Here is a 26060-nt window from a genome sequence, read left to right on the forward strand (position 1 = left end):
CCTTACAGCCTGGAATGTTCCTCCCTCCCCTACCTATTCCCAGCACTCTTGCTCCTGTGGTTTGCCAGGCCCCTGCAGGTCTTGCGGGGCCACCAGGACAAGGCAGGGTAAACAGAGTCATTAACCAAGTTTCGCCCACACGCTCTTGGTTCCACCGACACAAAAGGAAGTCTTTTGGCCGCTGGGATCCCAGCTTTCAGCGCTCCCTGGGGCGCCCCCGCAGACCTTGCCCGCTCCACTCCTCGCAGGGCCTCCATCTCGGCAGCTTGCCCACAGTGGAGTTGGGGTTGAGCAGGAAGGCGGTTCCATCGCTCTGTCTGCGGCCTTTCAGACCTTTTCGAGGCAATTTGTCACTCTTACCGCAGGCTGCTGGCCAAGGAGGGGAGCCGAGAAGACTCTATAATGAGATCCTTGCGCTGTTATTAAGTGCCAGGCTTCGTTTTATGTGCATCTTTCCTACCCTGCCGATCCTACCTCCCAGTTCCTCCGGCCAAGGGGTGGGAGAGTCAGCCGCTCTGCGATTACAACCGAGCTGCCACCGTTAGCTGGGGTGGTGGGCTCATCCACCTGCACAGGCCGTGCGCCCACCCTCACGTTCCCCCCACACCGGGTCCTACTCAAGACAGGGTTGTGTCCGTCCCGGAACTGGGCTCTGCCCCAGAGAGCCAATCGACCGCTTTCTTATAGTCACCTCCCTTTAACCCTTCGGTTGCACGGGCCTCTGGGGAGCCAGTTTCCTTCTTTTGACAAGTTCCTTTTCCTGCAAACCCCAGCCGCGGGAAGAGGTAGGAAAAAAGAGGAGAGAAGGCAGGGCAATAGGACCACGTGCTTACCTGAGGAAAGGGTCTGTTTTTGTCTAGTTCTCCTGACAAACCCTGAGCTTCCGTCCTCAAAAATCACACCCGCTCCCAGCTGTACCCAGTAGCCCTTGCTGACTGGAATGCAACAAAATGTTCCAACTTTAGCTTGCGGTTTGGCGTAGTGGAAGGAGCACTGCGCTGGGAGTCAGAGACTAGGGGGTCGAGTTCCTCTTTCGCCAGCTTTTGGCTGTGCCTTTGACCACTAAGTACTCCAGGTCTTCGGGCCTGGGCTTCCTTCTCTGTACGGCGGAGAGGAAGGGAAGGGAACGCTGGCCTGGATGATCTCGAGGGACATTTTGGGAGCATACAAAGTGTGTATTTCTGTCCCCCTCTCCCCGCCCTGGCGGCCCGCAGCCCTCAGAGGCAGCCCCTTCCCCCCGGGATCCAGGGAGCCCCAAGCAGCCAGCACCCGCGCCTCCTGATCCTTAAATCCACGAGTCCCCTGTTGTCTTCCTTGTCAAAGTGACACTTTTCCTGGTCCCCGCGGCCGCAGTCTCCGGGGCATGTCCAAAGGTTGGAGCTGGATGTGGCCCCACTCACCGGAGGGAACTGAAAGGTTACCTGGGCGGCGGGTTGGGGGGGACGGGGCGGGGCCAGATCGATGGGGCGGGGCCTGTCTGGGGGCGGGGCTGGCGGCGTCTTCCGGGGACCCCGCGTAGGGCGCTGCTTCTGCGGCTGGAAGAAGCGAGCCAAGGCGCGTGCGGTGCGGGGAGGCTTCCCCGGAGGTGAGCGCCCTGTAGCGGACGAGAGCAGGCGAGGGCTCATTTCCCCTGGCAGGGACTGGGCGGCGACCCTGAGTCCCCAGCCGGGAGGGGACTGGGCTGCCTGTGGCCATCTGGCGCCTCTTCCCCTCCAGGGCTGCCCTGGGCCGTTTCCACCTCTCCTCCCGCGTCCCAGGCGCCCAATCCCTGGACTGCGCTCTCTGCTCCTCGGGGGCCGTGGGGATGGGGGTGGGAGAGGAGGAGCACGTGGATACCTTGAGGCGGGGCAAGAGGAAATCTTGGCTGTGAGGGAGTCACTTGCATCTCCACCTTGCAACAGTGTGGTCAGACGTTATCATTTGCACTTTCGTCTGCACTCTGGGAAGGGGCAGGCAGCTTCTCTATCTTCCTTGGAAAAAGGAGACAGCTACCTTCATCAGGGCCATGGAAATCCCAGAAAAGCCTACCCCTATAGCACCAGGTAGAGCAGCCTGGCAAAGTTTCCATGTAAGTATTGGCCTTTATGTTTTTTAAAAAAAGATCTACCTGGGAAGACAAAAGCATAGTGGCAACGCTCCTGGAAAACTGCAGTTGGAAAGACATTTTTAAAGGGATGAGGGTGGGTTTGGTTGATTGTCTTAGGGATGAGAGGTGCAGTCCTAGAAGTCTGCTGAGGCCACATTGGATGGGAACTGGTGGCGGGGGCTTTCCTTTTGCAATGGATTAGCTACATAGGCACCTCGTGTTTGGAACACCTATCCAGCACCCAGACTCACAAATGAACAGCTAACTCCAGTGTCCTGTCACTGTTGCTAAGCAAGGACCCAGTCAGTACGTTGCCCTGTCTGGCTGTCAGGTGCATCTGGATGCCACCCTCTTGCTCAGTGCCGGGAAGAGGGCGTTAGTGATTGCACGCTGAAGGTGGGGAGCAGCCGGGCCCTTGCCAAATGTGTGTTATTTGATCACTTTTCCCTGCATTTACTCAGCCAGGCTGGGCAGTGATAAATCTGTCAAAGATCTCCTGGGCTCCCTGACTCAACCTCACCCTTGTTCCAGTGGACAGTGGACAGTGGCCACAACTTCCTAGCGTGCCAGGCGCAGCCAGTCAGAAGGGAAACCAGGGGGCAGGGCCCTGGGTGAAGGTCTGTGGTGCTAGATGCTCATCCCTTAATTGTGGGATTGTGGGGAGGTTCCAGGGGGTTCTCAGTGGAGGGGCCCAGGCCAAAGCGAATCACCAAGCATATTTTAACACTATGATCACACCCATGCGTGTCCGCCTGACTGTTACTTCCATCCTAAATGACATCACAGGATCACCCCCTGGGGCATTATAGCTGAGAGCAGAGCAAGAAGCTTGTAGTTTCCATTGGCTGAAACAGAGCCATCCCTGCGAGCTTTTTGGGTTTCTTTCTGGGGAGGGAGGGCTTCAGAGGAAGTTGTGTCCTAGAGCTTTCTTTGTTGATTTCCCTGCCTCCGGAAGTTTGGCGTTGCTGAGTCTTGAAATCAAAATCAGCCTGCTTGTCTATTTATGCCCACAGTCTCGGTAGCACGAACACACTGGTTACTGAATCCACACATGTTTGCTTCTCTTTCTGTTTTGTGGGAAAGAAGGCAGAAAACAGATCCAAATCTTCAGTCAAGTGTCAAGTTTCAGGGATCCTGAGCTCTGGATTTGCAGCCCTCTCCTCTTTTCTCCCCTTTCCCCGACTCCTCCTCCACGAGGGGGCCACAGCCTACTGTGTGCTCAGCTCTGTGGGACCCACTGAAGTTGGAGGCATTGTTCCTGCCCTTTGGAAGCTTCCAGATTCTGATGGGGAGAGAAAACCAGCACCTGTGAAACAATCCGAGAGCAATGAAGTGTGGAATTATGTAGCACAGTCTGCTAGTTCAAAGGAGACAGCCAGGGAGGGCTGGAAAAGGCAGAGAGGGCTTCAGAAGAGACTTGATCTTCAGCTGTATTTAGAAACAAGAGTCAGGGGCTGGGTGAGGCAGAGGGGAGGATGCCCGGAGGAGAAACTGAAGCTCAGAATGAGCAAAAGCACTCCCTGCTCCGAGATGCAGTCCAGATTCCCCGCCTCCCTGACCTCCCGCCAGCTTCTGCCCAGGGCTTTTTTGCATGCCAATCTCTCCTTACACTTGCTCTCCTGCGCCCAGAATGCTGTCTGTTGGGGAATTCTCTACATGTGTGAAGAAGCATCTCAAATGGCACTTTCTCCAGGAAGACTTCCCTGGCCGGCCCCTCCCCTGGTCCTCAGGCAGAGCTGGGGAGCCCCCCCTTTGCCCTCCTTGCAGGAACATCTACTGAAACTGGTGTCTGGCACATGGCAGGCATTTGGTAAATGACTCTTGATTGAAGTTCAGCCTTGTATAGGTCACAGTGGAGCACCTCCTGTACTTGTGGGTTAAGCACTCTTATTGGGAATTTAAGGTTGGTAGTTTGGTGGCACCAAATTCCAGAGGCCTTGAGGAAATTTAGTTGAATGCAGTGGCAACACTCAGAAACCTCAGCAGCTGCCTCTGCCTCAGAACAGACTGCAGGGTCCTTCTTAATTTGGCCCCAGGGTAATCTCTCCAGCCTCAGCCCCTACCAGCTCCCATCTTGAACTCACACTTCAACGCTATGGCTATAAGCCACTCGGGCCGCAGCAGACTCCCGGGCCTGAGCTCCCCATTCTCCCTTGACGGTGCTGTTTGACAGCCTCCACCCACTGCAGGGAGTGTCCACTGCAGTCCCTTGCTCACCCTTCCTGATCCGTAGGACTGAGTGTCTGTATCCCCAGGTGTAGAGGTCCCTCAAGCTGGGTCCTAGCGTCCTCCTCTGTGTTCCACTGTCCTGCGTACATGTCTGGTCAGTATCACACCCTCTTGTGACAGGAAAGCCTAATTTCATGGGCTCAGAAGAGGCTAGTGAATGGGCAGTGGGAACGTTGGGCAGAGTCTTTAGACCTCACATCTTAGGAATTTGGCCACAAAAGAAAGAACAGATTCTCTCTCAGCAGGAAGGAGTTGTCATGTCACAAGAAGATACTTTTATTTGTTTTATGATAAGAGATCTGACCACAGTTAACTGCGGGAGGGAAGGAGCCCATTTATGCTAAGGAATCAGGCTAAATTCCCCTCTTCACATTGATTGCATGTCTTTTAACATCCCTCCCCTTCTAGGTACCAGAGAACTCTCACTGTGGGTAATCTCCAAAATCATAGTATTTCTAAATCCAACGGTAGGATGTTGCAACCTAGAAACAGTTGGTTCTCACCTCCCTGACCCGTGGCAAACTTGGCTCAAATACCCCAAACTTGACTTTCCTTTATAATTGTGCCTGCCAGACATTTTCTCCTTGACTGCACAAATTCATAACATCAGTAATCATAGCAAACAGGGCACCGCATGTACTCTGAGCCAGATGCTGTTCTGAGTACCTATGCAGTGGGTATTGTTATATTCTCATTTTCCCCGTGACAGATCCGAGGCCCGGGGAGCCCACCCAGTGACCCAGCACGGGGCGCTGAGCAAGGGTTCCACCTGGACGTGGCGGGCACCAGGGTCTGGGCGCTTAAAGCACTGCACTGATTCCAGAGGAGCGGTTCATGCGCCACTCCACGTGGGTGTCCGTGGGCCCGACACTGCTGCCATATTCTTAGTCTGGGTGCTGCCGACAGCATGACTGATCCAAGGTCACCAGTCATCTGCCTATCCATGCACTGTGGGTTAGAGTAGCTTTAACAGTCAACAAATAGTTTAATAGTCCACAAATAACCTACCATGTGCAGAGCACCACAAGGAACCCGGAAATATGAGCGACACATATCATCTCGTTTAGTCTGCATAACCACTCCATTTTGGAGAAAGAGCAACTGAGCCAGCATTTGAACTCGGCCGTGATGAAGGCAAGATCGCAAACCACATTCAGATCTGAGTTTCTGTGTTCTGAGGTTCCACCTCATTGTGGTCAGAGACTTAACTGGTTCTAGAGAGTTCCAAGGCTAACTTTATTTTCTTTCTCAACATGCAAAAGGGTCATGTGTGTGAATCAATTATGTGCTCCAGTGTGCAAGAAATACTGCCGCTCTTACTTCCTAGATAGCAGCTTCATGTTCGTTTGGAGCCTTTGTCTCACAGGGCTGGCAAGAACACCACCCCAGGGGTGTGTCACGATTTCCAGACCTTATTCAGTGCCAAGATGCAGGGGCAAGACTCACCAGTTTACCACCGAGCACACCGTTGACACTGCCTCCCTGGTGGTCTCTGCTGCTACTGGACCACACAGCCAGACTCTGGGGTCTTGCCAAAGTCCTGTCCTCCTGGGACACCCAACCACTCTTCCCTTCCTGTTTCTTCCAAACCTTGGTACTTTGCCCCACCAACCGCCTCCTCTCTGTACCTTCTGGAAAAGCCTCTGGGTCCTGGCCCTAAGTCCATGGTTGGGAAATCAAAGCCAGATGATTTTGCAAGCTATTCTGGGTACGGTGCTGCCACATACCTGCCCTGGGGCAGTGACGTAAGGAGACTGCTAGAGGGTGGAGGTGAGCAAAGGGAGGTGGAAATACAAGGAGGAGGAAAAGTTTTCTTCTCAAAATATTATCTAGCCACAGAAGCAGTCCCCTCTGGGAGTAAATTGTTAGGCAGGAAAAAGTTGACATTTGAGGCCAGGATATATGTGGAACCACTTTATCTATCCATTTCATTGGTACATCAATACCATCATTTTTCCGTAGAGATTTTCAAGATGGTCTATAACAGATTCACAAATTTGCCGCAAGTGTGGGTGATGGTGTCCTGGTCTTTGATTGCTGTCATGATACTTAGCACATCTCATTAGATAATTTTAGGGTGTACGGGAGATGAAAATGCTCCCAGTCCAAACTCACCATAATACACATCCAGAAACAGGACGAGGGAAGTTAAACTTGTCAAGGTTGCCCTGGTGATGGGCGAAGGAGGGCTGGAACCCAGTTTTCCCCTCTCCCAGCCCAGTGCTTTGCCATGATCTCATGCATCTTGGAAGTAACTACCAACAGTACTTAGGAGCCAAGTTTCTTGCTGACTCCACCCCTTCTCAGAAAGGAACACAGCACCCTGGGGAGCAGAATCTGCCCAGGACGGATTCCACACTCCATGAACCTCCCTGGGGACCATGGACACTGGGCACGAAGCAGGAACTTGTGTTTCCAGCAAGGGCATTCCCCAGCCCTGCCTGCCCTGCTCACAGTCCCTGTGATGCTGCCAATAAAATCATCTTTCCTCTTCTGCATCTGGTACGCCTGGAGATACAGGACCCCCTCCTCCAGGCTGACTCCCTGCTCCCTTCCCTCACCTCTCACCAGTTGGTATCTCCACCAACTGCAGAGTGGACTAGATTTTACCAGCCCAGGGAGGTATCTCTCAATGACTCTGTTGAGCATAGCACAGACTACAAATCCCTCCCAGGACAGTTCCCAAGTGTTTTGTAATCCCTCTTCACATTTCCGTTCTCTGTGTCTAACGGATCATAGTTTAATAAGGTTTCTCTTCCGCGTGCCTCCCCCCACATACTTCTAATTTACATCATAATCATCCAAATGATTTTTGCTGCTCTTAGCGGATTGTCTGTGTCATTACTTTCTGGGGATGCAGTATCAGACTTCCCAGCCCTTGGTCTGCTCGGGCTCCTGACCTTGCAGCTGCCCATCTTTTCCAGAGATTTGCTTTGCCTGTAAACACTCAGGGTTTAGTTGAGTTGCATCCAGGGAGGCTGTCGGAGTCTCGGACATTAATTTTCTAATTGAGATGTTGGTGCTGCTTGCACCTGAAGACAGGCAGAAATATTCAGTTCCTCATAAGCTCTCTCTTCCCAGGGATTTTAGATGTGTCATGCTGGTTGTTAGTTTTTAACAACCATTTGGATGGAATTATTTCTTTCAATCAGATGCTTTAAAACTGTGTGCTGAAGAGTTTATAATGAGCAGACAGAAGAGAAGCTGTTTTGTACCTAAACCATTTGGGTTGTCAGCATCCTTCAGCATGTCTTCGGACCATACATGCCTCTGGAAGCTGCTGTTTTTGTTGTTTTGATTTGGGGGGACCACCACCTGAAGCTATGAAAGACAACACGGGAATAGGAGTGCACAGAAAGAGAAAAACACCAAATCACCTCAGCGTGTTGAGAAATTCCGTTTCCTTCTCTCCCAGTTCCCCTTCAGTGGTTTCCAAAAGGAATACATTTCTGGTGAGGTGCAGCTGGATAAATGATGTCCGTCTACTTAAGCAAGCAAGAAATACTAGAGGATTACGCATCAGTAACTGGGCTGTCGGTGAGGGCGCTGGAGTGTCCTCAGAAGCCTCTGGGGATGCTTCCCCAGGGAAGTAGAAACTATTATTGTTGCGATTGTGTAGATGAATAAGCTGGTGCTCAGAGAGGTTAAGCCCTTGCTCAAGGTCACACATCTGTTAAATTGTGGAGCTAGGATTTGACTCCAACTACAAGCTTGGTTGTCATTTTGACCTTTCAAAAACAGCAAAATTGTGTACACCGCAAAGCAGATTGAAAGCCTCACAGGTGCGTGCGGGGCGGTGGGGGGGGGGGAGTAGATAATTTCTTCTAAGGTGCGCGCTCGGGAAGAAAAGACAACACAGTCCTGCTTTGAGATTCAGTCGTGATCTTTCCTCCCTGTGCTTCTGGAACAGCCAGCCTGCCAGGAGCACCTGCGTGCTCTCTAAACGGAAGGAAGCAATAGGGTCTTCTCAGCGGAACTCCTCTTGTAGCCGCTGGCGGCCTCCGCACCTCTCAGCCCAGACTCTCCCGCCGCCTCTCCGCGGGCTCCTGCCTCGGTCTCCGCCCATTGTGCGCCCCCTGCTGGTCTCCAGGAGAAGCGCCCGTCCTGGAGCCAGAGAAACGGTACCCAAGCTCTCCTGTTTCCTTAGCTCCAGGTAAAACGATGTGACCTTCCCAGCTCCCCTGCCTCAGAAGCCTCAAATAACCCTCTTCGAGCAAGCATCCAGTGCTTCAGTCTTCAGGACTGAGAAGAATTGGGGGTGAATTGTAGCCCTTTTCTCAAAAGTGATCATGCAGCAGCATCCTGGTCACACTTCATTCCCGGGAGATGTGGCAGCCTGAGTGGTGAGCGGTGAGGCAAGAAACAGCTCTCTTAAGTCCTTACCACTAAAATCGTGGTCACTGAGCCAGCAGCATCAGTAGCACCTGGAGGCTTGTTAGAAATGCAGAATCTCAGATCCTTCCCCAGCCCTGCTGACTCAGAATGTGCATTTCAGCAAGATCTCCAGGTGATTCATACGCAGGTCGCAGGTCACCCTCTGAGGCACTGCATCTGTTCAGCAGTTGGCACAATTGTGACTTTTGGGAGAAAGATCAAAATGAAAGCTAAGTTTGCAGCTGGATTCAAATCCCAGCTCCACGATGTGATGGATATATGACTTTAGGCAAGGGCTTAATCGCTGAGCAACAGTTTAATCATCTGTAAAATGGTGAGAAGCATGATATATCATTCTTAACTTTCAGGACCCATCTCATCCTAAACCTGAGATCCAATAATTACCCAGTATCTCTCAACTCAAGCATCGTTTACCTGGTCATACAGCTTAGACATGTCAAACTCTGACGCAAACCTAGCTCTCTTTCCATAGAAACCTGCAAACTCTCTGCTCACTCAGGAGTAGACGGTGGGCTGTCCTCATCCTACGTGTGGGTCCCCAGTAACCAAATGACCACAGAAACGTCACAAAGGGACTTCTAAGTCCAAGGGAGGTGTGCCCTCACCACCACCATGACTTAATAAGATGGAATGGATTATGAAAGTATGGCGTTTCCTCCCTGCAGGGACGAGGCAGAAACACCACCACGCTCCCCCAGAACTGACTGACCCGGAGGCTGGGTCTGAGATTTCTTCAGATCCCTTCAGCTCTGTTGTTCCACACACCTCGATTTACAAAAGGGTCTTGATCTTTTCCCATTAAAATTCCACTTGATCAGAGACATACCTAAAGTTTTAAATTCCTCTACAGAGAAAATCACTGTGTGGCACAGAAACACATCTATGGAATGTTTTCTCTTTCTCCCTCGTAAGTAGCTTTCCTGTTCTCCCTTAGGGAAACAAAAGCCCTTTCTCCCGATTCACCAGAAAACACTGACCACCATCACCACCATGAGGAGGTGCCTATAGTCTCAGGAACTGAAGCCTTTCCACAATCCGAGACCCTGTGCCTCTAGAATAAGAGCATACCAGAAGCCCTTGTGTGAGGCCTGGAGGTGAGTGCTGCTGGCAGAAAGCACTCTCCTTCAGATGTTAATGGGGAAAACCTCAGGGCATTTCAGTAGTGCTGTGTGTTTCAGGGTTACCATGGGTACAAAACTAGGTCCCTGCCCTCGAGAGATGGACAATCAGGAGGAGGCTGATGTAATGAAAATGTCATTGTAGAAACATAAACAGAATAAGGGAGGGAGATAAAGTGCCTGTAAGAATATGTGGATTATTTCATGGAAGAGCTGGCCTCTCGGGTAGCCTGTGAGGGATGAGTTGAAGTTGATTAAGCAGATGAGACAAGTACAAGGATTCCAAGCCCAGGGACCAGCTGGAGCAGAGAAATTGGATGGAGGGAGCTCTCGGAGAAGGCGAGTTATCCCCGGAGCACAGGCAGGGCTGTAGATAAACCGGAAAGTATGTTGTCTGGAATTTCCTCCTCTGTCAAATGAGAGGGTTCAGGTGCTCCCAGAATAGATTCTAGTCCACAGGGGAGCAGCAGGAAGTCTTAGGCCCGGAAGGGTTGGACCGTTGAGGGCGGGAGGAGCTGTTGAAGGCTTCTGATAAGAGCTGTGCTCTGCAGGCCCCCTCCTGGCGCTGAGTGGGAGAAGCGTAAGTCAGTCGGGGTAAGACTTGCTGGGAGCGATCAGCTCAGGGCGGGGGGAGGTCACTGCTGTGCCCTGGACAGGAGGCAGGGGTCGTGGAGCTGGGCAGCGCAGCACAATTGGAAGTGAGGGGAAATGATGCTGGTGGTGGTGTCCGGAGGTCAGCTTCACAGAACTGGCCACCAGTTGCATTGATGTATTTGAAGCTGCTCCCAGTGGGGGTTAAGGAGGTCAGTGCGACCTCACCCACCTTGTTAGGGTTTAAGAACGTATGCACTGAAGATGGAAATTAAGGTCCACAACCAAAGATGAATACGGCGCAGTGTCTGCTTGGTGAGAAGGGGCCCTGCTTTTGGCGGAAATACTACAGTTACCCAAGAGGCTATGTCAAGGCATATCCAGAAGAGGAAGAAGGAAGGGGCGCGCTCCCCCTCAGAAGCTGCCGGGAGCATGAGAACTGATGGCGATTCCCAGGTAGGAGGGAAGGGAGCAGGTGAGATGGGGCTGCTCTGAAGGACCCCTGGCGCCCACCCCCAGACCAGCCCATCCAAGGGACCCAGAGTGCAGACAAGCCCTCAGCACCCCGGCAGCTAACCCTGCAGGCGATGAAGAGGAAGAAGGACCCAGAGGCAGAATGTGGCAAATTCATTCATCCGGCGGCTGTTTGCTGATGCCCCATGTTCTGATTGCTGGCGCTGGGCCAGTGAACCAAAGAGAAGGAAACAGCGCCTGCCCTTGGGAATGAAATCCTCATTCACACAAAGGGGCACAGATGGCCTTTTGAACGACAAACCAGTGAGCTTGACAGCAATTGTGGACAAATTCCTAGAGGAGTTCTGGTTGGTGATCTGCAGCTCAGAGGAAAGGCAGAGGGAAGCCTGTTCAAGAACAGCAGGTCTTATCAGAGTCAGCTCACTCTCACCCTCTCCCACCCTGACAGGATTACCAGCTTCCTGGGAATTCAGCAAGGAACTTGGCCAAATTTCTCCTAATATCCGCCGCCACCCCCATGACACATGCAAGGGAAGTTTCTCCCTGGGCTAGACTAACTAGGCGTGATTTGTATCGAAGCATCCATCATACACACTGAGAGATGCAAACAGACCCAGTGAGATCCCCAGGCAGCAGCAAGTCAGTAAACGGTTCTCCTGAGGTCGCAGCAGAGCACAGAAACCCAGGGTGCTGACTTGCTGCTTCCTCTTTGGAGCTCAGCCGTGGTCATCGGGCTTTGCCCTGTGGTGCTAAACTGTGGTGCTCACGGAAGACGCTGAGGACTGTCTCCACTCAGGCATGTGACGGGTGTGAGGAGAAGGGTGGGTGGGGAGCATGCTTTCCTTTTCGTTTGCACGCGTGCCCAGCCCTGGCCTTGGGCACCCAAGTGTGCATAAGTGAGCTGCCCCAGACCCACCAGATACTCTTGACCCCAGAGCCACCTCCCAGAGGCACTGCAGGGCACTGCCCCCAGGACTGCCCGTGAGCCCTCCTGTGGACACAGTGAGTCACTGGATGGTTGCAACACTGGAAGGTCAAGAGCCAGGCCTTCCTTATCCTAGAAACAGGAAGCAATGTCAACGGCTTCTGAGAAGGCGGAGGCCAGGCAGGAAGGGCGAGGGAGACCGTCAGAGGTGCGGAATCACTGCCGAGAGGTAGGGGAGAGGGTGACTGTGTGATTGGATCCTACTGCACATCTGGGTGGGCACCAGTGCACAGCATCGTGGGCTTTTTTTTCTGACCAAGTTACAGCCACCGGGTGGAGGGTTGCCGAGGGCAGGCAGCTGGTGTAGACAGATGGGACAGAGGAGCAGGAGGCATCTGAGTTGAAGATGTTGAAGGATGGTTTGAAGAGAAGGTCCGTGGGGTCTAAAAGGATGGGGAGGTGTTGGGGGGAAGGTTCGAGGGGAGTGAGGAGGCCATCGGGGAGTCAGTGTAGTGGAAGGGTGGGCCCAGGAGACCTGGAAGGGGGAAGGCTTTGCTGAGAGCTGGGGAGAACTCAGTATGTCAAAGGGGCCATCTCGGGAGTGAGGGACTGTGGGGTAAGGTGGACCCTCACATGGGAACTGAAGGGGGCAAGGGGCTGAGAGGCTCACCCTCCCCTGGAAGCCAGGTCCCACACCCTTTGTGACTGAGAGCAAGTGACCACAAGATCAGCAGAAGAGTACGTGGGCAGCCGCACCAGACGCTGGGCTTAGAGGGTAGTGGAGTGTGTGGTCTTACGTTACTTAGCTTCTCTGCACCTTCCTTTTCTCACATGTATAATGGGGAAACACCGGTACCTACCAGAGACTGGGAGGCTGAGGGAAGGGAGGACGCTCGGAGCCACGTGGGGATGAGGATACAGGCGAAGGTCCTCACTCTATGGTGTTGTGGTTATTACGATGCATTGCTCTCCCTCCAGACTCGAGCCCAGTGGTTCTCAAAAGTGCATCAGAATTGCCCAGAGGGCTTGATAGCTCAGCTTGCCAGGCCTCCCGCCACAGAGCTTCTGACTCAGTCAGGCTGGGGTGGGGCCCCAGGTGGTGCTAATGCTGCTGGTCCTGCGTGCTCACTGGGGCATCGCTGCTCTTGAGTCTGTATGGACCAGGAGACCCTTACAGGTAGGGACTCCCTCCGCAACATCCCGTAGCGACCGGTGCATAGCGGGAGCCTCGGCCAGGGAAGACTTACTCTAGGACAAGCACAGATTCTAAATACAGCAGCTGGTCAACTTGAGAAGAGGTGGTGCTGAGTGAAAAAGAGGTCACTCCAGAAGAGCCTCAAGGTCATGGTGGTTTATAAAGGAAGCTGGGATTGTCTCTGGGGAGCACCCTCTGAGGTTCATAGTGATGCCATCGGCCACGTGCTGTATTGGAACTATTGTCAGAAGCAGAACGCTGCTGGGCTGGAAGGACCTTGGCCCTGGCAACGCTGCAGACTTCAGAGTCCTCATGTGCTGGCTGGCCCCAATGGGATGCTGTGTTCTGCATCTGGAGAACGCATTCGCCCTGGGAGGGTGACCTTGTCCACTGGCCTTGAGCCTTTTTCCAGGGCTGAACTTGAACATACCCACATTTGGACTTCATCCTGGATTTTTATTGCTCTGTGAACCTTGGAGAAACTCTCCCAAGCACCCATTTGGAAGGGAATTAACTGTTTTTCTCAGACAGCTGTCCTCCATGCCCAGTACTACAGCCGCCTGCCAGGTTTGGGCCACCGCCTGCCAGGAGAAATGTCCTCTCTACAGCCTGGCGGCCAAGCTCTGAGTCCTGGGTCCTGCCAAAGAGCCCATTATGAGTATTATTTGTTAAGGATCAAGAATTAAATTAGCACACAGCAGCCCTGGCCCCAGCCAGAGGGATTTGCCGGCTAAATGTGGTGCCCTGGGGAGCAGTGATGCCCCTGAGTGCCGGCTTCCTTCCTCATTTCCAGTGGAGACACCACGGCCTGCAACTCACCCGAGCTGAGGCCAGCGGCTCCACCGTGCCGGCAATTAAGTCAGGAAAGGGAACCCACTCTGCTGACGGCTAGGATTAAAGCTAAGTGAATTCAACTCCAATGAAAGGGCTGCCGACCTGTCTCCCTCTGGTCTGATTATCTTAATTAACAGTGTTTGGCAGGAGTATCGAGGCTCCATTGATTGTGCTGTTCCTGCCACCCACTCAAGTTCACCTCGACCATAAAAACCCGATACTCAACAGCCCTCTGAATGTCTTACCAGCTCTCTTCCTCTAAAAGGATTCCAGGGTTTCTGAGTTGGAAGGGATCCTTGGGACCAAGGTTTCTCACAGTGTGGCCTGAGAGCCACTTGCTTCAAAGTACCTGGGATACAATGATAAGATGCCCCTTCCCGGCTCCACCAGACCTAGCGAACTCCAGGAGCCAGACTCGGGCAGCGGTGGTGTTGGGTTTTTTCTCTTTAATTTTGTTTTCTGATTGTGGTAAAATAGACATGACATAAAATTAACCATTTTAACCACTTCTTTTCCTTTTTTCTTTTTTTAAAATTTTATTTTTTATTGAAGTGTAGTTGATTTACAATGTTGGCTTCAGGAACACAGCAAAGAAATTCAGTTCTACATATACATACATATGTATATTTCAGAGTCTTTTCCATTATGTTAATACAAGAAACTGAATATAGTTCCCTGTGCTATACAGAAGGTCCTTGTTGTTTATCTGTTTTATATATAGTAATGTGTATCTGTTAATCCCTAACTCCTAATTTACCCATCCCCTGCCCTTTTCCCTTTGGTAACCATAGTTTGTTTTCCATGCCTGAGAGCCTATTTTTGGTTTGTAAATAAAATTTGTATCTTTTGGTTTTACATTCCACGTATAAGTGATATCATATATACTTGTGTTTCTCTGTCTGACTTAACTTCACTTAATATGATCATCTCCAGTTCCATCCATGTTGCTGCAAATGGCATTATTTCATTTTTTATGGCTGAATAATATTCCATTATATATATCCTACATCTTCTTTATCCATTCATCTGCTGATAGACATTTAGGCTGTTTCCATGTCTTGGCTATTGTAAATAGTGCTACTATGAACATCGGGGTGCATGCGTCTTTTTGAATTAGAATTTTCTCTGGATATATGCCTGGAGTGGGATGTTACCCTCCATAGTGGCTGCACCAAACTACATTCCACCAACAGTGGAAGAGGGTTTCTTTTTCTCCACACCCTCTCCAGCATTTATTATTTGTAGACTTTATAAAAATGGCCATTCTGACTGGTGTGAGGTGATAGGTACCTCATTCATTTTAAATACACAGTTTAGTGGCATTAAGGACATTCACATTGTTGTGTTACCATCACCAAGTTTCCATCTCCAGAAATTTTTCATCCTCCCAAACAGAAACTCTGAATCTACTAAACCATAACTCCCCATCTACCCTCTGCCCTCAACTCTTGGCAACCTCTCTTCTATTTTCTGTCTCTCTGAATTTGACTACTCTAAGTACCTCATTTAAGTGTAATCACACAGCATTTGTCCTTTTGTAACTAGCTTATTTCACTTAGCATAATGTCTTCAAGGCTCAAGCTTATTGAATCCTGTGCCAGGATTTCCTTCCTTTTCAAGCCTGAATAATATTTCATGGTAAGGGATGGACCACATTTTGTTTATCTCCTCCTCTGTCAAGGGACATTTGGATCGTTTCCACCAGTTGGCTATTGTGAGTAATGCTGCTATGAATGTGGGTGTGCAAATATCTGTTTGACTTTCTACTTTCAATTCTTTGGGGGTATACATGCCCAGAAGTGGAATTGTGGGGTTCTGTGGTAGTTCTATGTCTAATTTCTTGGGTCAGTAGAGTTTTAAAGCACCCTAGGTGGTTCCAAGGTGCTGTCAGAATTGCAACCACAGGACTAGGTGAGCCAACTTTCTGCAGCTGGATTCATCTGGGGAGATTTAACAACTTGGGATGCCCTAGCCACACTCCAGACCAACCAAATCTCAGACTATGCTTCAATAAAAAAAAGAAAGAAAGAAAAAAAGAAAGAAAAAAGAAAGAAAGAAAGAAAGAAAGAAAGAAAGAAAAAATAATGCCATTTGGAGCAACATGGAGGGACCTAAAGATTATCATACTAAGTGAAGTAAATCAGACAAAGACAAATACCATATGATCACTTATATGTGGAATCTAAAAAAAAAAAAAAGACACAAATGAATTTATTTACAATACAGACTCACAAACATAAAAAACAGACTTGTGGTTTCCAGGGGCAAAGGAGAGAGAAGTAAATTAGGAGTTCAGGATTTGCAGATACTAACTACTCTATATAAAAAAATAGATAAACAGCAAGGTCCTACTGTACAGCATAGGGAACTATATTCAATATTTTGTAATAGCCTATAATGAAAAAGAATATATATGTGTGTGTCTGTATGTATGTGTATATCTGAGTCACCATTCTGTACACCAGAGATGAACACAACATTGTAAACTGGCTATATTTCCATTAATTTTTTTTTTTTTTATAAAAAAATGATTTAGGAGCTCACTGCCCTGTCCCTCTCCTGGCTGCCTCAGAGAACGCACCCCAGGCACCACTAGGTGGCGCACTCTTCTGAGGGGTCAGAAGCTGCTCTTAGCAACCTGCGCTTCCCGAGAGAAGCTAGTGGCCCACCGCTGGCACAGGCTTCTTGCTTCACACACTCTCATCTCTCTTGCTCCCCCTGGCTTCAACCCATTTAGGAGTTGGTGTTTTAAGTCACTTGATCTTCTCTCTTGGGTTCCCCTATGTCCACACCTGCTCCCCTCCTGCTCTCTCTTGCTCCTACGTATCAGTCACTCTCGGATACCCATTTTTCTGAGGTCTGGTCAGATCTGAGACAACTTCATTGCCTGGTCCTCGTCTTTAAATTAGTTTTGTCCTGTCTCAGTGCCCATTCATGTTTATTTCAACCCATTTTGGCTCTCATTCCAGGATAATCCTGCTTGGGTGGTCCCTCCTCCCAGCTTCTGTCTTCACGAACAGCCCCTCCAGACTCCTGTCAGCTCACCAGCTCACCTGGCTCTCCTGCTCACCTGTGCTGGCACTTGACCCCTAGAGGTCTGTTTCAGAGACAAAGATGTAGCTATTCCATAAGAAAACAGTTCTGCATGTTATCTCTGTTGTATGATGCCAAGTCCAGGTGAGTTTCTTTTAAATCTATTTGTACAGCTGGCCTTATCCACCTAACTGTTTAGTTTTCGCTCCCCTATTATGGACTTAAAAATTCAGTATATTGAACATCTATTGTCTGGGGCTTCCTTTCAATTGTTGTTATCACAAATTCAAGGCCAAGCCACCCTAGTTCAGTGTAGGCATTTGGAGGCCAGCCTTGAATGGTCTGGAAAAAGACAGAACTGAAACTAAACATTGTAACTCTGTTATTCTGAGCTGTTGTTCTCACTCTCATGTCTCTGCAGGGACTTTTCTGTCCGCTTACACAGGATGAGAAGTCATCCTGATGTTTGGATAGAACAACAGCGGCAAAACTGTCAGCAACTTGGGAGCCATGTTCGTTCTTTCCTGCAAATGTCAGTTCGGGACCAGAACATGTTTATCTTGCAGTCACTTAAAATCCTCATTTGTAAAATCAAAGCCTCTATTCCTTTTTCTTCTAGAACAGAGGTTGGCAAACTATGATATTTGGACTGCAAAGCCTAAAATACCTACCATCTGGCACTTTACAGAAAATGTTTTCCAAGCCTTGTTCTAGAATATAAAATGTGGTGGTTGTCATATGTAAACTAAGGGTTCTCACCATGAGGTTGAAAGGGGTAGCTACCTTCAGGAGGTCAGCGAACCCCCTGAAATTGGATGCAAAATTTGTTTTATGATGTAAATGCATTTTTGGAGGGCAAGGTTCGAAGTTATCGTCAGATTCTCAAGGGAGTCCACGACCTCAAAACTTGTAAGAAGGACTTTGTCCTTCAGCAGCTGTGTGAATGGATAGCCTCGAGAATGGGCCCTCCTGTATATTTCAGGCTACAGGCAACATTCTTTTACAAAAGGTGCAGAGCCAGCATGACTGAGCACAGGAAACAGAGCCCAGGGTTAGAGCTAAAGGAACAGATCCGATATGGAGTCAGATTTGTTCTTTCCTATTGCACTATGGTTTGCAAACCGGGAAGCTCAGAGACTGAGTGAGGGCCCGTTGCAGTAACTGTCTCTTACCTTGTCCCTCTCAAAGTCTGTCTCTTTCTTTGAAGGTGCCTGCCCTTTTTAAGTTTGTTTTATCAATTATGATTAAATTTGATGTTATGGGATGCTTTGGGGAAATACGCAGGATGTAAATGATAAATATGTAATAGAGAGTTACAGGGATGATGTTGTTACAGAGCCTGCCCCTGAGAGGGCTTGTGTCAAGCCTTCAGGAGAGGAGGGTCCGGTATTTGCCTTTGGGGATTTCTTCTGAATGTAACCCCCAAATCCACCCTGCCTGGTTTCTTTTTTTTTTTTTTTCCTGATAATTCTTCAGTTTATCTACTGAGATTACTTTGAACTTTAATTCCACTTTCCAAAATGCCCCCACTTCCCACTAGTGTGTGTCATCCATAAATATAAGGGTCAGGTGTGCAGGACGTGCTTAATACATTTTTATTAAACTGATACAATCTGACTCTTTGTGAGAAATGATGTAAAGTACCCAGTTTTTATATGATGAGATGTACTGTGTCTGGGGTCAGGATGGATGACTGGAGATGAACTAGTAACCTTGACAGGTTAGAGTGTGAAGAAAATGGGTGGATTTATCTTCCACTCATCAGCTGAGCCTCCCATGGGCTAGGAATGGGGTCCCTGACTGAGATGAAGCAAAAATGTGTCTCCTCCTGCTGTGTTCTCCAACTTCCCTCAGCAGATCTCGAATGAAGGCAGGCATGAACTTATGAGTGAACACAGTAATTATAAAGATTAAATGAAATATTTCTAAAGTACTTAGAATGGTGCTTGCTATGTAGAAAAATGCAATATAAATGATAGAGAGTGACCTGGGTGTATTTCTGCAGGGAACTATAATTCAAAAAGGCACATGCACCCCAATGTTCATAGAAACAGTATTTACAATAGCCAAGACACAGAAACAACCTGAATGTCCATCAACAGATGACTGGATAAAGAAGTTATAGTATGTGTGTGTGTGTGTGTATATATATATATACGCACACACACCCATATATATTCACATACATATGTAGTGTATATATGTAGTATATATAGATATTTAGTGTGTATATATATATATATACACACATACACATACAATGGAATACTACTCAGCCATGAAAAGAATAAAATAATGTCACTTGCTGCAACATGGATGGACCTGGAGATCCATTCTAAGTGAAATAAGCCTGAAAGAGAAAGAAAAATACCATATGATATCACCTATGTGTGGAGTCTTTAAAAAAAAAATGACACAGATGAACTTATTTACAAAACAGAAGCAGACTCAGCCATAGAGAAGAAACTTATGGTTACCAGGGGAGAAGGGGATGGGAAGGGATAAGTTACGAGTTCAACGTTTGCAGACACTAATTACTATATATAAAATAAACAACAAGTTTTTACTGTATAGCAGAGGGAACTATATTTAATACCTTGTAGTAACATATAATGAAAAAGAATATGAAAATGAATATATACACATGTATGTATGACTGAAACATGCTGTGCACCAGAAATTGATGCAATATTGTAAACTGATTACACTTCAGTTAAAAAAAAAAAAAAAACCTGGACCAAAAAAAAAAAAAAGAAAAAAGCTAGCGAGTGAGAACAGCTCTGTCTACACCAGTCGGTATCTGCCAACAGCCGTGGCCATGGACCCAGAGCAACAAAGGGTCCAGGCTGAAGGGAATGACCACATCATAGAGGAATCCCCCAAGCCCTAAGCACCTGTGTGCAATGCTTTACAATAAGATGCCTGTTTTCACTCTCCCTTCTTCTCCCTAGGAACATGGGACATCATCTTGACCTTCTCTTAGGAGTGGTGCTCATGGCCAGTCCTGTGCTCAGAATTTCTTCCTGCTCCTTTGATGGTCAGATGGCCTTATATCGTTTCTGCAACCTCACCCAGGTCCCCCAGGTCCCCAATACCACCAAGAGCCTCCTGCTAAGCTACAACTACATCAGAACAATCACAACCACATCCTTCCCTGTCCTGGAGCAGCTGCAGCTGCTGGAGCTCGGGACTCAGTTCACCCCCTTGACCATTGACAAAGAAGCCTTCAGAAACCTGCCCAATCTTAGAATCTTGGACCTGGGCCAAAATCAGGTAGACTTCTTGCATCCAGATGCTTTTCAAGGACTGCCCCATCTCTCTGAACTTAGACTGTTTTATTGTGGTCTCTCCGATGCTGTATTAAAAGATGGTTATTTCAGAAATTTAGAGTCTTTAACTCGCTTGGACCTATCTAAAAACCGGATTCAGAGTCTTCACCTTCATCCTTCATTCTGGGAATTGAATTCTTTGAAGTCCATTGATTTTTCCCTCAACCAGATACCGGTTGTATGTGAGCATGGGCTCAAACCCCTCCAAGGAAAAACACTCTCCTTTTTAAGCCTTGCTGATAATAACCTGTACAACAGGGTCTCAGTGGACTGGGAAAAGTGTATGAACCCATTCAGAAACATGGTCCTGGAAACCCTTGATGTTTCTGGCAATGGCTGGACAGTGGACATCACAAGAAACTTCAGCCATGCCATCAATGGAAGCCAGGTTTTCTCTTTGGTTCTTGCTCACCACATTATGGGTTCTCACTTTGGCTTCCATAACATCAAAGAACCTGACCGGAACACATTTGCTGGCCTGGCCAGGAGCTCGATGATACATCTGGACCTTTCACACGGGTATATCTTCTCCCTGAACTTCCGACTCTTTGAGATGCTCAAGGAGTTGAAGGTTCTGAACCTTGCCTACAACAAAATAAACAAGATTGCAGATGAAGCATTTTATGGACTCGACAACCTCCAAGTTCTCAATATGTCACATAACCTGCTAGGGGAACTTTATAATTCTAATTTCAATGGATTACCTGAGGTTGCCTATATTGACCTGCAAAAGAATCACATCGGGATCATTCAAGACCAGACATTCAGATTCCTGGAAAAATTAAATACCTTGGATCTCCGAGATAATGCTCTTACAACAATTTATTTTATTCCCAGCATACCTACTATCTTCCTGGGTGGCAATAAGCTGGTGACTTTGCCAAACATCACACTTACAGCCAACTTCATCCACTTATCAGAGAACAGGCTGGAAAATCTGGATGATCTCTACTTCCTTCTCCAGGTCCCTAATCTCCAGATTCTCATTTTAAATCAAAATCGCCTTTCCTCTTGTAACCAAAGGCATGCCCCATCAGAGAATCCCAGCTTAAAACAGCTTTTCCTTGGAGAAAACATGCTGCAACTTGCCTGGGAAACCGGGTTCTGTTGGGATGTTTTTAAGGGGCTTTCCCAACTCCAAATCCTGTATTTGAATAACAACTACCTGAATTTCCTCCCACCAGGAGTTTTTCACCATCTGACTGCACTGAGGGGACTCAGCCTCAGCTCCAACAGGCTGACAGTTCTATTCCCTGGTGACTTACCTGCTACTTTGGAGATCCTGGATATATCCAGAAACCAGCTCCTATCTCCTGATCCTGATTTATTTGCATCACTCAGTTTCGTGGATCTAACTCATAACAAGTTCATCTGTGAGTGTGAACTTAGCACTTTTATCAATTGGCTCAATCAAACCAATGTCACGATATTTGGGTCTCCTGAAGACATATACTGTGCGTACCCGAGTTCGTACGCTGGAACTTCCCTCTACTCTGTTTCCACGGAAGGTTGTGATGAAGAGGAAGTTTTAAAGTCCCTCAGGTTTTCCCTTTTCATCTTATTCACTGTCACTTTGACTCTGTTCCTCACGACTATCCTCATAGTCACGAAGTTCCGAGGGTTTTGTTTCCTCTGTTATAAGAAAGCCCAGAGACTGGTGTTCAAAGACCCCACCAAGGAAAGAGAATCGGACACGTATAAGTACGATGCTTACTTGTGCTTCAGTAGCAAAGACTTTGAATGGGTGCAGAATACTTTGCTCAAACACCTGGACGCTCAGTATAGCGACCAAAACAGATTTAACCTGTGCTTTGAAGAAAGAGACTTTGTGCCAGGGGAGAACCACATCGCCAACATCCAAGATGCCGTGTGGAGCAGCAGAAAGATTGTCTGTCTTGTGAGCAGACACTTCCTTAGAGACGGGTGGTGCCTTGAAGCCTTCAGCTATGCCCAGAGCAGGTGCTTAGCTGACCTCAATGGTGCCCTCATCATGGTGGTGGTCGGGTCCCTGTCCCAGTACCAGCTGATGAAGCATCAGTCCATCAGAGGATTTGTACAGAAACGACAGTACTTGAGGTGGCCTGAGGATCTTCAGGATGTTGGCTGTTTCTTAATAAACTCTCTCAACACATTCTAAAGAAAGGAAAGGGAAAGAAGAAAGACAATGACATTCAGTTGCAAACTACAACCACCATCTCCTAGTCAAAGGAACAGTTTAACACTTACCTCAAGCCACAGATAACTCTTCACCTTGTATTTCCACTAAGTTACCATGAGGGGGTCCTCTGGGGACTTGTTGCTTTTCTACTATGAAGACAACATAAATCTCTTGATTTTCATAGGAACATGACATTTTGTCTTACCAACTTCTGCATGGAAAGGAATAGATCTAGAAAATTGCAGCCACCCCCAGAGCGTCCCAACCCTCCACAGATTTCCTTTCAGACCCAATAACATTGTTCCCTCCTGTTGCACTGACTGTGGGGTAAATCCTTGTCGTGGGAAGGACGCCTCAAGTGAAGTTACAGATGGCCGACACCCAGGTGTCTCCAGCATTCAGTTCCTGAAGGAGCTGGCCGATGACCCGGCACTCTGAGCCCTGCAGAACAACACTAAGTAGAAAACGAATGGAAAAAGAGGCATGCTTCCTGCTTCTGCCGTGGGAACAGTGCCACTGCTCAGTCTCAGGGATGAGGGGGGCCACGGAGAGGCTGACGGGAGAATGATTAGGTTTCTTGTGGCCATTCTGCTCCTCTTCTTACCTTCTGGGTCTAGTGGGCAGTGAATGTTCTTTTTTGCTTGCAATCTTTATCTCCACCTGGCATAGGAGAACTTCCATGATTTAGCAGCAACCTTTTCCAGCTGTATTCCCCACCCTCACCCCACCACACCCCATTTATCAGCCACACAGCCTGTTACAGAAAGATCTTGGACTTGGGACCCAGATCCTGATGTGAGTTCTGATTCTGCTGCTCATGAGCTGTGTGACCTCGAGCACGTTACACACCCTCACTGGTCTGCTTTCTTATCTATAAGTGTCATCATATCTACCTCATAGAGTTGCCATGAGAGTGAAATTGGCCAAGGATATTGGGGCATAGACCCATCCTGAGCTGCTCTAATGGTCATGGAAGGATGCTCACACCAGGGGACCTTCTGGAGACAGTCATAATTTCTTAGAAGCTGTATTTTTTTTTATCTTAAAAGAAATTTATATGTATTTTGCATTGTTTCCTGTTTATTTCAATATAGAAATATTTTTGCAAAAGCATTAAGGAAATCTAAACCAAGGAAGGTGCCCAAGTTACCCCATGGCTTCCCATACAGATGCCTCCAAATCCAACCCAGCCGGGGACTCAGCACTTCACATGTCACACTGTTCCCCTCACTGTCCTCCCTGCATCCTAACTTCTCCAACACACACTCACAGACACACACACACACACACACACACAGGCTGTTGTCATCCCAGCTTCATGGGGCCCCTCTGATCCGTGAGACTGAGCTTGCCCTGCTCCCATTGTTCTTTGTTCCTTGAAACACCCATTAGCATTGTTCTTTGGCACGGCCACACCCCCTCCTCCAACTCTGCTGCTTCCTTCTGGGATATTCTCCCATCCTTGCAATCCATCCTACCCGTTCTTCAAAATCCAGCCCACCAAGCCTCCTTGGGATGCCCCAACCCAGATCCTCTCTCCCTTTTGTGCAAACGCTTGCACTTTATCTGTCCTTTTAAACAAACTCTTCATGTTTCCTGCCTCCTTTGAGAATCGAGAGCCTACCTGGCCCCCACCCCTCTGGACTATAAGCTCCATAAGGAAAGATCCACAGCAGATCCCATACGGTTTCCAGACCACAAAAGGCTTTCCCACCTACACTTTTCCATGCTTCTTCCTCCCTCTGGAATTCCTTCTGCCCACCCCCCTCCGTCTCCCTGGTGATTTCCTAGCACCACCACCCATGCCTTATGACCTGATTGATATACAACATTGTGTTGGCCAATGTGTGTGCGGGTGTGCAGAGGCACCCTAGGCTGTGAGCCCCTGAAGGCAGGGACCGAGTCTTGTCATCTTTGTATCCTAAACCCAGTATGCTGCCTGGCCCATAGTGTGTGCTTAATAAATGCCTGGTGAATGGGAGGCAGAACCCTGCCTCCCCAGTGTCTAAGCTGCTGCTATTAGGTGCTCCTGGGAGGGGCAGGGCAGGACCAGGAAAGCGGGATGTCCACACAGGTGCTGAAAGGGTAGGAGACCACAGGCTCTAAGAAACCTACTGAACTTTGTCTCAAATGATAGGGCATGGGTGGAGCTCCTAGACTAGCAGCCAGGAGTTGGGCTAAGATGGAGGGATGGAGGGATGGTGGGAAAGGGAAACAGGGTGAAGAAGCTCCTTGTGAACCTTATACTAAGAAATCCTCAAGGGAAGGGTATAGCTCAAGTGGTAGAGCGCGTGCTCAGCACCCAAGTGGTCCCAGGTTCAATCCCCAGTACCTCCTCCAAGCGGAAACCAATGAAGAAACCTAATTACCTCCACTCATAAAACAAACAACACAAGCCAAGAAATCCAGTAAGACAAAAAGCAACAACAAAGTATTGCTGCCAGTAACGGTGATAACCACAGATCCGGAAGATGGCAGTACGGTCACTTCGGCTCAGCGCAGTCTCTCTTGCCTGACCTGCTCGCCAGCCAAGGCTCTCCGGGGGCCTGGGCAGCTCAGACACGGATGCAGTCTCCCGAGCAGAACCTCCTGTAAGAACAAGGCTCCTGAGGGAGGAGCTGGGGGTTGGAGAGGAGGCAGTGCTACACTCGGCACCCCTCTTGCTTTGGGTGACCTTCCCCGTGACTCTCTTTTCCAACCAAACCTGGGCCGTGTGAAATGACAGGTGCACGTGTATTTATAAGAACGATAAGTCAGAACACAGATAACGTTTGACATCCGAAAGGAGTCTGTCCCGCAGCCTTTTGGAATCCTACTATTTAAACACACAAATGGCATAATCTTCCTACTGAAACACATTGAAAAAGGCACCTTTGGACATTTCCATACAGAGTTTATTCAGGACCCGTTCATGGCCTACTTCTCAGCCACCACAGAATTCAACACTCCACTCTAATTTATTCCAAAACTTCTCTTTTCTGGCAAAGACAAAAGTTTCTTAAATTCTCTTCGTTCGTCTTTCCTTCCATCACCAGGCTCAGCAGTTGGAATGGTTTTTGAGGCTATTTTGCCAAGTCCCACTTCACAAGAGTTGTGGCGTCTCTGACACGAGATTAGAGTAGCAGCGCCGTGTTGAGACATGGGTACCGGGTGGTCCACGCAACTCGGAGTTAGGCCTCGGTAGACTGATAAATTCCATATAGCATCGCCCTTTGGGGTCACTCCTAAATAGGAGGAACTCCTCCAATTCAGTTTAAGAACAGCAAGTGCTTGCTGTCTTTGAAATTGAGGCTGTTTGGGAAATTTTACAATATTGGTTGGGGCTGCTGAAAACTTCAAAGAGAATACCACTCATCATCTCAAGTACAGCTGGCCCTGAAAATGTCTTGCAGTGAATATCATTTAGATAGTCTCAATATAATGTAAAGGAAATGTGGTTGAGAGTTGGAAATTACAAAATAACTATGTCAGAGAAGAGGAGAATGTGGGTACAAGTGTAAGATAGATAAATGCTCATCTACCATAATTGAAAATGTCTCGAATGTTAAATCAAGAAAGAGCATTCTGAGTCTGTATTTGGAGATATGCAAATGCCAGAGGGAAGAGCTAGACAATTAATGGTGATTGCCTGAGGGAGTTCTGCCCAATTCTTCCCTCAGGAACATCTAAAAAGGTAAAGAAACTATTTTTAAG

General features: G+C 48.5%; 1 protein-coding gene across 1 annotated transcript; it reads left to right on the plus strand.

Annotated features, from left to right (window-relative positions):
- The first annotated feature begins 1502 nt into the window (after positions 1–1502).
- On the plus strand, positions 1503–24306 carry TLR5 (toll like receptor 5). Its single transcript, XM_006220179.4, has 4 exons — positions 1503–1585; positions 9645–9804; positions 16817–17024; positions 19832–24306. Exons 3-4 carry the CDS (start codon positions 16993–16995, stop codon positions 22344–22346), a joined length of 2547 nt encoding a protein of 848 aa, XP_006220241.2. The 5' UTR covers positions 1503–1585; positions 9645–9804; positions 16817–16992; the 3' UTR covers positions 22347–24306.
- The last annotated feature ends 1754 nt before the right edge of the window (positions 24307–26060 follow it).

This window comes from Vicugna pacos, chromosome 23 (assembly GCF_048564905.1).
Source record: "Vicugna pacos chromosome 23, VicPac4, whole genome shotgun sequence".
In the NCBI taxonomy this organism is placed as follows: Eukaryota; Metazoa; Chordata; class Mammalia; order Artiodactyla; family Camelidae; genus Vicugna; species Vicugna pacos.